At 46.3% G+C, this 15,026-nt stretch overlaps 1 protein-coding gene across 1 annotated transcript in view; it reads left to right on the forward strand.

The window, feature by feature from the left end:
* Window positions 1-15,026, forward strand: part of GLE1 (GLE1 RNA export mediator) — a 222,783-nt gene that overhangs the window by 187,149 nt on the left and 20,608 nt on the right. Inside the window, exon 13 of the mRNA XM_086948609.1 lies at window positions 1,983-2,087. Coding sequence (XP_086804735.1) covers window positions 1,983-2,087 — 105 coding nt within the window. The remainder of the gene's footprint in view (window positions 1-1,982; window positions 2,088-15,026) is intronic.

The raw sequence follows: 15,026 nt of genomic DNA on the forward strand, positions 1-15,026 counted from the left end.
AGGGTGAGGCATGGAGTATACTTCTGACTCGCTGTCTCTCTGTAACTGTTTCCTGTAGTCGAAGGCAAGTGTCTTATACTGCTGACTCTCTCTCTGTATCTGTGTCCTCTAGGCGAAGTCATACTGCTGACTCTGTCTGTACCTGTGTCTTCCAGGGGAAGGCTAGTGTCTCATAGAGTGTACTGCTGGCTGACTCTCTCTCTGTACATGTGTCCTCCAGGGGAAGGCTAGTGTCCCAGGGAGTATAATGCTTACTCATTCGCTCTTTCTGTACCAGTGTCCTCTAGGGGAAGGATAGTGTCTCATGAAGTGTATCTATCTCGCCTTCTCTCTCTCCTCTCCTTCTCTCTCTCCCTCTCTCCTCTCTCTCTCTCTCCTCTCCTCTCTCTCCTTCTCTCTCCCTTCTCTCTCCTCTCTCTCCTCTCTTCTCTCCTTCACTCTCTCCTCTCCTTCTCTCTCTCTCCTCTCCTTCTCTCTCCTCTCCTTCTCTCTCCTCTCCTTCTCTCTCCTATTCTTCTCTCTCCTCTCCTTCTCTCTCCTCTCCTTCTCTCTCCTTCTCTCTCCCTCGCTCTCCTTCTCTCTCCTTCTCTCTCCTTCTCTCTCCCTGTCTCTCCCTCTCCTTCTCTCTCCTTCTCTCTCCTCTCTCCTCTCCTTCTCTCTCCTCTCCTCTCCTCTCTCCTTCTTTCTCCTTCTGTCTCCCTCTCTCCTTCTCTCTCCTCTCCCTCCTCTCCCTCTCTCCTTCTCTCTCCTCTCCCTCTCTCCTTCTCTCTCTCCCCTCTCTTCTCTCCTCTCCTCTCTCCTCTCTCTCTCTCCTCTCTCTCCTCTCTTCTCTCCTTCACTCTCTCCTTCACTCTCTCCTCTCCTTCTCTCTCCTATTCTTCTCTCTCCTCTCCTTCTCTCTCCTTCTCTCTCCCTCGCTCTCCTTCTCTCTCCTTCTCTCTCCTTCTCTCTCCCTGTCTCTCTCTCTTTCTCTCTCCTCTCCTTCTCTCTCCTCTCCTTCTCTCTCCTCTCTCTCTGATTCTCTCCTTCTCTCTCTCTCTCTCTCCTTCTCCTTCTCCTTCTCCTCAGCAAGTGTCTCATGGAGTGTGCTGCTGTCTCGCTCCCTCTCTGTAACTGTTTCCTGTAGTCAGAGACAAGTGTCTCATGGTTTACAATGCTGAATCTCTCTCTGTACCTGTGTCCTCTAAGCAAAGGCTAGTGTGTCATGGTGTCCTGTAGGGGATGGTATACTGCTCACTCGCTCAGTCTATAGTGTTACATGGAGCATACTGCTGACTCTCTCTGTACCTGTGTCCTCTAGGGGAAGGCTAGTATCCCAAGGAGTGTACTGCTGACTCGTGCTCTCTGTATCTGTGTCCTCTAGGGGAAGGATACTGTCTCATGAAGTGTACTGCTGGCACTCTCTCGCTCTCTCTGTGTACCTGCCTCCTCTAGGCGAAGGCTAGTGTCTCATGGGTATACTGCTGACCCACTCTCTGTACCTGTGTTCTCTAGGCGAAGGCTAGTGTCTCATGGAGCGTACTATTGACTCACTCTCTCTGTACATTTGTCCTCTAGGGGAAGGATACTGTCTCATGGAGTGTACTGCTGGCCGACTCTGTCTGTACCTGTGTCCTCTAGGGGATGGCTAGAGTCTTATGGAGTGTACTGCTAACTCTCTCTCTCTCTGTGTACCTGTGTCCTCTAGGGGAAGTTATACTGCTGACTCACTGTCTCTGAACTCGTGTCCTCTAGACGAAGGCTAGTGTCTCATGGAGTATACTGCTGATTTACTCTCTCTTTACCGATCTCCTCTAGGGGCGTTATACTGCTTGACTTACTGTCTCTGTACCCATGTCCTGTAGGGGATGGTATTCTGCCGACTCCTTCAGTGTCTATAGTGTCCCATGGAGCAAACTGCTGACTCGCTCTCTATACCTGTATCCTCCAGGGGAAGTTATACTGCTGACTCACTGTCTCTGTACCTGTATCCTCTCCTGCAGGGCCATCCTCATGGGTTAAATCACGGATGGCAGTGGCTTGCTCAGATGTTAAACACAGAGCCCTTGGTGGATGTGACAGCCACGCTGCTGTTTGATTTCCTGGAGGTGAGTTTCATCTGTTCTCTGTTGCTGCAGCTGTCTCTCCAGGTGTATATTGTGTGTCATGAAGCATGGTTTGCATGGTTCCCCTCTGAGTGTAGTGTTTGCGGACCATCTGCAGTTTCTGTTCACTAAGTGCTCTCTTTAGGAAGGTCTCAGGGGCTCCCTTTGATGGACTTGTGGAAATGTGCCTTTTAATGAGCACACTGGTGCAGGGGTCACCCTTTTCTGTCCACTGGTTCGTAGACCAACAAAATAGAGATTGGCACTGAAGCTGCAATTCAAAGAACAAGTTTATTAATCACTCATGAGTGGGACCACGTCCATACAACACCCTCAAGTGTTCCAGGAGGTAGTACATTGAATACACAGGCCATGGTGCTTACACACTTTGTTGCAGAGTAAGCATGTAGATACAAATAAAAGGTACAGGCCTACACAGAAATAGTTACCGACAAATATGGGAAATCACTTAGTCAGCAAAGTGGGAGGGGAACAGAACTGTTCACAGCAGCACAAAATACCTGACAGTTACAACTTTAACCAGGTGCATTTCAGCAGCTACAGGCCTTTTCTCAGCACATACATTGCTTTGGCTCAGTACAGAAGGAGTTCACTAAAGTTGATTACAGAAGCAGAATAGAAAGGCAAGCAACAGTGAAGACGGAAGAATTACATAGCTAACAAAATGGATGCCACAAACAAGATGGCTTCAGCTTATGCTAACGGAAATTATTTCAGATTTCCACAGACGACCCTTTTAGCATACGCTGAAGACATTTTCCTATGCTTTTGAAGGAATATGAAAAATGTTGTTTATATTGATCTGCATCATTTCATTGATTTCTTTTTTATTTTTTTTATTTTTGGATGACCTTTATTTAGAAAAGGGTGTACACAGCTATTCAGCCAAACATCCCGGAGGCATGGCAGCAAAAATAGAAAATCGGACTGTTTCGGCACACCCAGGAGATCATCTCAGGATTAGAAAGGTCAATTTTTAAAATAAAACAGGATATACACGGTAAATACGTAATACAGTTCCATATGGTAACGAGATGAAGAGAACAGGAGGGGGCCGGCTACAGGATCTAAAATAGATACAATCACCGGGTGGGCAGGGAAGCATGTCCAACTGCAGAAACGACAACATTTTGAAGCGAACAATATAAGCAAGCATACATTTCTGAAAACTCCCGACTAATGCCCCACCCGATGAATCCAATGACAGGAGAGGCTGAGCAGCTACAGTCCCAGCACCACCCAAAATTCCAAACAGTAACCCGATAAACTGACCCCCAACCCAGGGAGAGAGAAAAAAAGAAGTCCAGACAAACTAAAAGAAGAGAAAAAGGCCATAGAAACAAAGAACGGAAAAACAAAAATACCCCACCCTCTACCCCCCACCCGGCACCCCTACAGATGGCTACGGCCTACCTCCCTAGCAGAGTGCCTATCGCCCAGCGACCAAAAACCCAAAATAAAGTAGAAAAGAGATTTATAAAGGAAGGAAACACAGAAAAAGAAAAAGAAAGAAAAGTTAAGGGAGGAGGAGAACCACGCATCCCCGGTCGCACTACCCCCCTCCTGCGACGTACAGTCCTGGTCAGTAGACAATCAGCAGCCAAGCAAAGTAAATTCGGTAGAGCCCAGGAAAGACGTCCTACACCGCCCCGCCCCCTGATACAAGAAAATGGCGGATCCCGGGTCCCTCACAAACCCCTATCATCCGAGTCGAACACCAGTCTCACCCTTGACCTCTACGAGTGTTCACCATGAGTTCCGCACACCGCACCCGCATATTCACAGGATAAATCAAAAGTTCAGCCAGTCCACGAATCTGTGCGGCGAGTCCAACGGATATCCACTGTCCACCACAATCCTCAACCGCGATGACACTCGCCACGGTACGACCAGATCCCGACCGTTCCATACTCCACCACATTGCACAGCTCACACGATGGATAGATGTTCGCTGTTTCCGTCGGGCACGATTCAATAAAGTCATAGGGGGACGAGCACGTGAACACGACCACAGGTGGACTCGCCAACGTGGGCGGGCGATACACCATGGCGGCGGGTTCAGCCGCACACCGCGGTACAGACATTGCTATCCAGGCTTCGACACTAGATGGGCCTCGAGTCGTAGATTCCGGGATCGAAGTGGGAGAAACGGCTCGCTTAGGGGGACCAGACAGATCAGAGTCCTTATGCAATCGGGCAGTTTCGGTGTCATCCACGATCGACTTATGTGAAAGAGCAACCATGTAGGAGCACAGACCATTAATGGCGGCCATCACGGTTCGCAATGATGGCTCTTCTTCACCCCGCACCGCCGCGAACTGATCGACTCCAGACATCAATGCGCCCTTCGGGTCACCCGATTCCCCCAGGGACCGAAGTGCGATGAGGGTAGGCGGGGGCAGGAGGCACACAGTCCAGCAACGGTAGGGCCTCTCGGAAGGGGGCCCCACCCCGGCGGGAAGGGAACGCCGAGAAGGGGACCCCCGACCACTCAGCCACTCACAGGATCATTACACCTCCACAATGCGGGTAGAACTGCATGCTCTCCACCAATCCAGGGGCAGGTTGCTCTCCACTTCTATCGACCGGACCGTGTCTGGATCCCCCCAGCCGCCGTTGTTGCACTGCAACCCGGCAGGGTTAGTACTCGAGGTCCCGGCTCTCGGTCAGCGTTAGGCCAAGAACTTCCACTCGATGTAACTCCGGCAATCCGGGCTGTAAGTTTCCCAGGACCACACCACTAGTATCAGCAACGGGTCACCCACACGGGGGTGAGGCGAAAAAGCAGGATTTGTAGCCGGATATTCAAGCAGCAGGAGGAGGTCGACGGAGCCGAGAGCTTATGCGGCCATCTTCGTTCGTCTCTAGGCTCCTCCCCATTTCATTGATTTCTTGATCACTCTCTAGTCTGGCATTTACATTTGTGATGATTTTGTTTAGTCTGGATACACGAAGTACAAGTAGAAACACAAAGGGAACAAAGCATCGGGCCACATTGAATACATAGGCAACAAGTGAAAAGAATCGCAAGAAATATACATAGAGCGGATAATAGTTTCCATCCCCATACAGTAAACCTGTTCATAGCCATCCAGTCAAAGTCCATGTTTCTGAATCCTGATGGATTGTGGTGGCTATTTTGTGCATCTTGGAAATTGCATCAAAAATAGAAGGGGTGTGGTCAGGGATGTAAATGCAGTAGCTCCCGATGATGCAACATGCTCCACCACGGTCAGCCAAGATGACGTCAAGGACCTTTCTATTTTGAAGAGTTACAATTCTCGCAATTTGTAGCTCTTCTGTGATATTTCCAAGCACCATTGCTGTCTGATTGGTTACTGCCTCTACAACACGTGTTAGCGTCTGATTTTTCTGCTGTTTAAGACCGCACCAACAATGAAGAATAGTCCAAAGTGATAGTCAGTTTGATCCACCTCTTCATTATTTATTGTCCTCTTGAATCTGCTCTTAGAAATGTCATCATACAGTTTATAGTCTTTATGGTAGGATGCAAGTGCCAAACTCACAGGTGGAAGCCAAAAGGACACATAGCAGCTTCCAGACCACCCAATAGGTAGGTAGTAATAACCTTTACTTCCGCAAATGAAATAGGTAATGTGTGAGAACAAAAATCTGGTATTCATTCCAGTAGAATTCAACACTAAAGTACAGTCACTTTTTCCCACAGGGATATTGCCAATACTGCTCACGCAGAGATCCGCTCGAGCTCTAGTAACAGCGATAACAGGAGGCCCATTTCCTTTGGTTGTTCAAGTGTTAGGGAAAACATAGCACGCAGAGGAATTTCCTCGACAACACTCCTCCATTTCCCATACAGTTCCGCTAGCTTGTGGATCTCCTTCCTCATCAGGGTAACATACTTTATTCAATTGAGCGTTTAGTCTTTCTACATCAGCATAAGTAATGTTGGCAATTTTAGAAGCCCACAACAACTGCAGTCCTGGTAGCCAGCAGCACTTGCTCAGGGCCTCGCCACCTCATTGCTAGGGAGATGGTCCTCTGGAAGGATGTAATCACCACAAAATCATCAGGGCGCAAGCAGTGGCCCCTTACCTTGCGACCTGCCTGGAAGAGTGTCCCGAACCAGTTGATAAATAGAAGACAAACTGTCAGTCAACTGGGACAAATAGTCTTTCATCAATACATAGGGTACATCATCTATAGGGCGTGGCTTAGGAATCCCCCAAATATTCATTGGCCTTCTTAAACCACTTCATACTGTGTGAGGCCAGATCGTGTATGTGGTATCGATCTAATAGATAGCAATGCTCGAGGCAGTGCATCAGGCCATTTCAAAGATGTGGAAGCCTGTATCTTAGCCAATTTCAATTTGAGGGTAGAGTTGTAACGTTCCACTAGTCCTGCTGATTGTGGGTGAAAAGCAGCATTAAACTTCTGCTTAATTCCCAACCCTTTCATGAGATACTCAACAACTTGACCAATAAAATGGGGTCCGTTGTCACTCCACAAAACTCGACAAATGCTGAATCTGGGAAAGAACCCCTTTAGGAGCACCTTTGCTGTAGTAAGAGCAGTATTTTCTTTCGTAGCGTATGCTTCCACCCATGTACTAAAGGCACAAACCACTACCAAGACATTCTTTGGGTTATTACAACGCTCAAGCTATATGTAAGTGTATTTGCAGGACCTCAAAAGGCACAGTAGGTATTGCAAACCCTCCCGTTGGAGTTAATGTTCCCTTTCCAGGATTATACTGGAGTCGGATCAGACAGGACTGGACTATTTTCTTAGCCATACCGGCAATCTCTGGATGATCCCAAACTTGCATAAGCTGCTTTGCTATTGAGGATGCACCAACATGTGCCGGCCCATGTGCCGGCCCATGTGCCATGTGAATCATAGGATGTAAATAGGCTGCGGGTAACTTCCATTACTCCATTGATCTAATTCATCGACAGACGCAGATTGTTGCATGTCCAGCACTTCCTGCCTGGCATCAGGCCAACGTTTTAGCCTGTGAATTAACTACATAAATAAATGTGGTACTTCGCTGCATTGCAGTCTCCCGAGCTGTGTAATCCGCAAAGGCATTGCCTGCTCCTATTTGATCTGTCACTTTCTTGTGTAGTGTAGTTCCTATTTTCCCTACAGGCCCTGCGCATTGGAATAACATAAACCGCAGTGTAGACGTAGGACTGCGGTCTTCTAGGTCTCTACTGACTATGTTAGACTTAATTTAGGTATGCGCCAGCTAGCTCAGAGGTCACTGGAAACTTTCTTGACTGAATAGGAAGTGATCAGCTTCCCTGGCTCAGACAAGAAGGGATTCAGCTTCTGACAACCGCATAAACATGACAACTTTGCTCCTCAGAATAAGAGTCAATCTCTAGAGTCGTGTGAAACAATAGACATCTATTTCACTCAGTCAGTTTTGCAGATTTACTTTCACCATAGTGTAGAGAATAGAGAGACGGGCGTTTTCAATAAAAGATATTATTTATTGAGCAGTCTTCCTTCTCATGCAAGAGAAATGAATTTCCACAATTGCAAGACTTGTTATTATGAAAAGTGCGTACAGTAAAAGGAGTATTACGAAATAATACTTTAAAAGCATTGATATGGTTTCTTAGCCATAAGATGGTTAAAATGAATAAAATATATACATTGGCTAACGACCTCAACTGGTGCTTCTAACTACGGTTACCCCGGTGTACCTGACCTAAACCTAATACATGGGAGGGAGTAAGTAGCAGTTTAAGTTAAGTTGGTTTTGCCAAGAGTTTGTTTCAAGAATTCTCTCTAAGGGTTTAGTCAGCACCGTACCTCTGGAATAGAAGGCAGGAGGTCTAGTATCTCCTCTCAGGACCCGATATCCCAGTCACCCGCAAGGGTAGGCTGGAAACGCCGGAGCTGGATTTTCTCGGCAAGAGAAAAGACAGCGTCTTTCTCAGCGCGTCAAGGAGGAGGGGCAGCGTCCGTGGGCTTCTCGCATCTGCTGGGCTCTCTGCAAGGGGACAGCTGTTCTGCTCCAGTATTCACCACCACCGTGTGCTTGCTTAAGGCAATGTTGGTATATTTATACCTGAAAGGTGCCGAGTTTGACGTAAGTTTTTGGACATAAGACGTCAATAAAGATGTCACTAAGAACTGGTCGTTCTTACAGTGCTCGCAGGAGTTCTATTACTAATCAAAACAAAGCAAGCTGGGCTTTCCCAGGTTGCTGGAGGTTTGAGATGTCGAAAGAACTCGGTATGCTATCTAAGAATCTAAGGAAGTGGCTTCTGCTGTGTCATGGACTGTCATGGACTGCAGACGCGAGTTACTGAAATATGGCTCTGATTATTATGCCATTATAGGGATATGTACTGATTATAGCCGTATAGGGGCATGAGGTCACAATATTGATCGGGGTCCTAGATAAAACACATCACTTGTGTACGCTACATTTAACAATTGCCACTTTCTAAGGATAGGTCAAGGCAGTAAGGAGATTATGTACTAATTTCTCATGCACTATTTGTGTCCAAAGCTGGCCAAAGCTATTTACCACACCAAAGGCATTTTGGCTATCAGTGTAAATGTTACCAAGCAAATCTGTACTAAGCTCACATGCTCTTGTCAGTGCTATCAACTCGGCTGCCTGAGCTGACTTCTGTGGGATACGAGCTGTCTCAACTACTGTGTGAAGTGTTGTGATTGCATAAGCAGCCGATGTAGTGCCATCAGGCAACTTCAGGCAAGACCCATCAACCCACAATTCCCCATCAGCTTTAGAAAGAGGTGTATCTTGTAAGTCAACACGACCGTTTGTTTGTTCTTCGGTAAGAGATATACAGTCATGTACCTCTTGTGACTGAGACTGAGTATCTGGAAGAGGCAATAATGTAGCAGGATTCAGTCAACCATCTTTTCAATGTGATATGAGGGGCCAAAAGTGTCAATTCATATCCTGTCAAACGGGCACTAGTCAGATGCTGTGTTTAGTTTGATTTAGCAAGGCATCAACTGAATGAGGTACTGACACAAACCATATATGTGACAAGACTATTCCCTCACTCTGATGTATAGACACAGCTGCTGCCGCCACCGCTTGAAAACAACCAGGCAGAGTGCTGGCAACTGGATCAAGGACAGCTGAAAAATATGCACAAGGACGTTGTTTATCACTGTATGTCTGTGTTAAAACCGAGAGGGCACAATCTTCCCTCTCGTGTACATAGAGTGTGAAAGTCTTAGTGTATTCTGGAGTTCCTAATACTGGTGCAGAACAAAGAACCTGACGCAGCTGTTGGAAGGCCGTCTGGCAATTAGTAGTCCATGGGAGAGGCATGGGAGTGTCTTTAGACAAAAGGGCCAACAAGGGCTTAATAATGTACAAAAGCTAGGGATCCACTGGCTACAGAAAGAAGTAAGGCCAATCAGTGCATGGACATCCTTTGGAGTACGGGGCACAGGAGTATCTAAAATGGTCTGAATGTGGTCTGGTGTGAGTGCTTGCCCCTCCTTAGACAGGAGGTGACCTAAATAGGTAACCTGCTGTCTTCAAAATTGCAGTTTCTTCTGAGCGACTTTGTGATGATGAGAGGCAAGAGCACAGCGCTTGAGGTTCCCTGTGCCGAAAGTCCTTGGAGGTTCTTTGCGGGAGGCCATGAGGTGAATACCTGCCTGGCTGGACACTGCGGGCTTAGTGAGAGACGGGAGGTGAATACCTGCTTTCCTGGACACTGCGGGCTTGGCGAGAGACGCCCGAACCTCCTTGGCGGACTCCAAGTCCCAGGATTCTTTGCCTGCCCACACCTGGACCTGGACTGAGCAACGCCCACAGCCTCAGGCGCTACTTGAGACCTCGCCGCAGTGCTTTAGGTTTCCTGTGCCAAAAGTCTTTGGAGGTTCTTTACGGGAGGCCACAAGGTGAGTACCTGCCTTCCTGGACACTGCTTCCCGCTCATGAAAACTCTTGAAGTAACAGACCTGGCCCCTTGAAGAACCATAAATTTAGTCTTCTCCACGTTGGGATGAGTACACAGAGGGTGTAGTCAGCCTAAGGTCAGTAGCCCATCGGCTTCTGACCTAGAGACCCCTAAAACACCCTCTAAATACAGTATTTAAGGGGCAGCCCTGAACCAGGAAGACCGATCCCCACAACGTATGAAGGAAGACTCCCATCCGAGAATACTGCAGAGAAGAACTGACTTGGCCCCAGTCCTACTGGCCCGTCTGCAGTTTCTAGAGATCCTGGGCCATAAGTCACCGTGCCCTGCAGCCAGTGACCTCCAGAACCCATTGGAGAATTGACTGCCTTCAACAAAGACCGGATCTCCTGTGAACATCAGCTCTTCTGTAGGCAAGACTGTTCATCACTAACACCGTCATATAGGTGTTTCCAAACCAGAACAACAATGTAAGTAAAGATAAAGTCACCAGTTATGGTGGGATTAATCTTTTATTGTACTATACTACCCGAGACTCATGGTGATGTAGAATGCACGGAAAAAGACACATCAGAACTATTTGTATTGAAATACGCTTACACCTTGTACAATAATCAGTTCCAATAACTCTTATTTGTAACCATGAAGATAGACAGGTACAGGAATTATATATATATATATATATATATATATATATATATATATATATATATATCTGAAAGAGACACGTTAGTGATAGATTCCTTACGTTAGAATATCCCCAGGCGTCAGACTGGATCCGGAAATTTTTGCGTAGCAGTACCCTTGCGCGTCGGTAGGCGTCGTCTGCGGCTCCGCGCCCGTCGTGGGCGCCGTGATGACGTCTTCGGAGTACTAGACCCCGCCTCCGCGTGCTGACGTCAGTTCTTCTTTTTTCCGCGCCAGCAAGCACAGATCTGGAAAAAGCAGTAACCCTTAGTCAATTTTTGACTAACTTTTTGGATCATTTTTGATCATTTCTCGAAGTCTTTACGACTCCGATCGGTGCCTAGGGATGCCTGGATTCAAGCACTCTGAGGATTGCGACCGCACGATGTCAGTCACGGATCCTCACCATCTGTGCCTAACTTGTCTAGGCGTCAACCACGACGACAAGGCCTGCTCCGAGTGCAAAAGCACTGCATCCGCGATGGATACAATGGGCTAATTCACTCACTGGAACAGATGTAGACTACGAATTTGATTCTACACTGAAAATACAAGCATTTCTGCAGTACTAACAAGAATATCCTCTCCTGAATGAACTAATGCCTCTAGATCAGTATGAATACATCATTTACACTTACTGGTCTGCCCAGCCTGCTGTAGGAAGTAAAAAGCAATACAACGCAGCATGTGTGATTGTAAATGGATGTATATGGGACAGCAAGTTCTGTCTTAGCAATACACAGACGCAGTCTCAAGGAGATTGCTCTGCACAGCTGGCAGAACTAAAAGCCCTAGTACTGGCCCTGAAAAATACTGATCAGGAATTCCCCACAATCATTATGTGCGATTCGTTTTACTGTGTCTATTCATATAATGAATATCTTCAATATTGGGGACAGAATCGGTTTTGAGATTCCAAAGGTTGCACATTAAAGCACAAGTTGTTTTGGGAACTGGCGGCAGAGATGAAAAAAGGCTTGCCATGGCTTCATGTAAGTCACACATTGAGTCATCAGCGTGTTGGTGCGCACGTTGGAAGGAATTCACTGGCTGATGAAGCCACCAAGGCAACAGTGGGACGTCTGCTGTTGCTGCAATCACTTGTTCTAGTACGAGGATAGACAGACAGATAATGAAAGTTGTGAGTGCTACACGCAACAACAGCTCAGCCTTGCCAAAAGGGTTCCCACTCAAGTACTCCTACAAGTTAGATGCGCAAAATATTCCATATGCTCAAATTCTAGGAGTGGGGATAGAGTAATACCAAACATGGATCTCAGATTAGGTTTAATTCTAGCTGCACACGAGGGTCTGGGTTCAGCACCTGCGGGTATTGCTGCAACTATTTCATTACTGAAGCAGCGTTATTAGTGGATAGGTCTTAGTTAACAGACCAAGGGTTATGTCCTTAAGTGTGACATCTGTCAGCAGATAAAGGGTTCCACTGTAGCACATCCACCGTAAACACCATTACTGATATCAGAAAGACCACTTGCATGTGTCTATTTGGACCACTGCGGCCCCTTACAATCAGATGGGGCTTACAGGTACATGTAGGTGGCAGTGGATTCATGCTCTAGATCCCTGTGGGTTTGGCCTCAGCGCTCGGCTGAAACCCAAACTATTATCTAGGATTTGCGAGCCTTTTTAGGGATATACGCAATTGGCACATTACATTCTGCTCAAACAATAATGGAGCTTAGAGGGAATACGGAAAGGGTCGCCCTCCACTCACAGTCAATAATATACAATGAGACCCAATCCAAATAGCGAGCAAATCTATCAGTGACATATGGGGGGGTCAAATACATCCCACTCCCCACTACTCTCTTATCCACATTATAATGAGATAATGCACTGTGCTCTGCCTTGTTTAAAATATCTGTTCTCCAAGACAACCCAACAGAGCGAAGCTCTTAGAGTGACCTTAATCTTAGTGGTTCACAACAGTCCACACCACACATTGGACCTTACTCTAAATAGAGGAAAAATGTGCCCGAAGCAAGTGACCCCTCACGGAAACACCACCAAGCGGGGTAACTGGTATGCAATTTCCAGACAGGCCCCTGTCTCATCATCGGTGGTCACTCGCTCCTCGGGGAAATAAAGGTGATAGGAAAGAAGACGTGTCCAAAACAAACAATGTATAAAGTGCTACAGTGAAGTGCAGAAAACTCTGCTAGTGACAAACACACACAAACATAATGATAGAGTGCCTACATTCTGCCCCTGGCCCTGAGTTTAGCTCACAGGCTTACAAAGCAGCCATGGGAGGTTTATGTTTTGCATTGCGGTACTCCTCTCTGTATCATCTCGATGGAAATGAGATTGCGGGAAAAAAAAATGACTTAAAGCATTACTTACAGCAAGGGTGTTAGGCTTGGGTGGTAGCTGGGTTAATCACCTATATGGGGTCCAGAGGGCACTTAACAACATGCTAAGAAGTTCGCTGGGCAGCCGTACTCCATTCAAAGTTCTGTTCAGAATTAAAATGTGGGTACCTGACTTACACTGTGACCTCGACTATGGCATCATAGTGGCGAATGAAAACCATTAGACATCAATGATGGTTTGGCTGTTTTACAGGAACTCGATGAATTCCGGACATTACATAGAAACGTCCAAGCAAAACACCCCACCCATGGGAAAGTGTAAGCTGTACTGGCAAGACCTGCCTGGATCCCGAAGAGAAGATTGGGGACCTGGTCAGAGAAAGATTGTGGACAAAGAATTTGGGCCATCTTACAGAGCCTCTGTACCTGTCCTGGCTGTCAAAGGAACAAAAAAACAGTACTACTTCCACCCCTCCCGGCAAAAAAAAGAAGACATTTCGTCTCAATTGATCTGATCAAACCACACTATGTGGCCGATACTAGATAGTAGGCCACTTGGGCTCGTGTGTAGCACCAGATTTCCTCTCGCTACCATACAGGAAGTTCAAGCAGAGAGATTAATAACGGTTGAAGACTCTACTATAAGAAGTGAAGAAGTTACCAACAATAGAATGGAACTCGTACCTGTTGAACTTGAACAACAACAAATACAAATGAAACACAGATCTCAATTCGGCCTAATACCAACATCTATGTCAACATGTCTCGACAGGAGACATCTGCTAGTTCTACAAAACCTGCTGAACAACCAAAAATGGATCGAACTGCGTCTGGCTATTTCATTGATTTCGATACTTTCTGATTGGATCCAAGTGAGCACGAGTTACTGCCGCCGCCTGTTTCCCACAGACAACAACTTTGTGATTTCTACCTTTCGTTGAAAAATACTTACCTTATTTCTCCCAGGCTACAGCTCTGGATTGCTAGATTTCTGCTGTTCCTAATCCTCTGGATAGGTGTAGTGACTGTCTTTTTTTCCTGCTCCTGAATGGACATTACCTCCCAGAACGCATTGAAGTACAACATGTGAACTTGGTCCTGAAACCGCATGCATCATCACACCGTGAACAGAGAGACCTGTCCTTAGTGAACATTACAGTAGTTCCAGTTCCTGAATGAATAGTATGGGACAGGGTTTTGTATGATGTATATGCTCCAACTGAACTTTTAAAAATTCCACACTTGTTTAAAATGTCATTGTGACATCACCTCCAGTACTGTCTCAGATAGTTGGGACTTTGAAATTGTAAATACTATGCTGTCTGTTTTAGAACAATCTGCTGCATTTTTCTGCGATGAATTGTATGAGGATACATCTAATGTTGTCACCATGTTTTGTTACCAACATTACGGTCTTCATGTCTTGCACAAAGTAAACATCCCTCGTAAAGTTTTTTCTTATCTTCAATGGGAACATTACCCAGCACCTCCGAAAGGTAGTTCAGCTAAGTTTGCACAAAAGTTTGCTCATTCCTCTGGGTTTAACACATCAGACCTGACCACTTTTTATTATAAGATGGCACCTACAACAGCACCAAAAATATGGTCACTAACACGAAACAGATATACTCTGCTTCGTTCTTTCCCAGCTGTCTGTACAGGGTTTCGACTCTTGGAAGGACACTTTAGATACAAAATCTGTCTGAGGGACTGCAGATTGGAAGGTTCAGGGAACGGAGGCCTTCTTTAGAGTATGCCTCATACCTCATCAGATAATTTTCCTGAACGACACAGTTCAACGGACTTCCTGTCTTGGATTAGCCAAGATCAAGGATTTGAACACACCATGTAATCCCTCATTTAAACACTTTGAGGGATGGTAAAATTATACATAACATAGTGAGGATACATTAGATAGCATTCTACATGATGGCTCGTACAATTCATCTCACCCCAATTGGAAGGGATGGTTGGTCTGGCCTATCGAC

This window comes from Lissotriton vulgaris, unplaced genomic scaffold, assembly GCF_964263255.1.
Source record: "Lissotriton vulgaris unplaced genomic scaffold, aLisVul1.2 SCAFFOLD_726, whole genome shotgun sequence".
In the NCBI taxonomy this organism is placed as follows: domain Eukaryota; kingdom Metazoa; phylum Chordata; class Amphibia; order Caudata; family Salamandridae; genus Lissotriton; species Lissotriton vulgaris.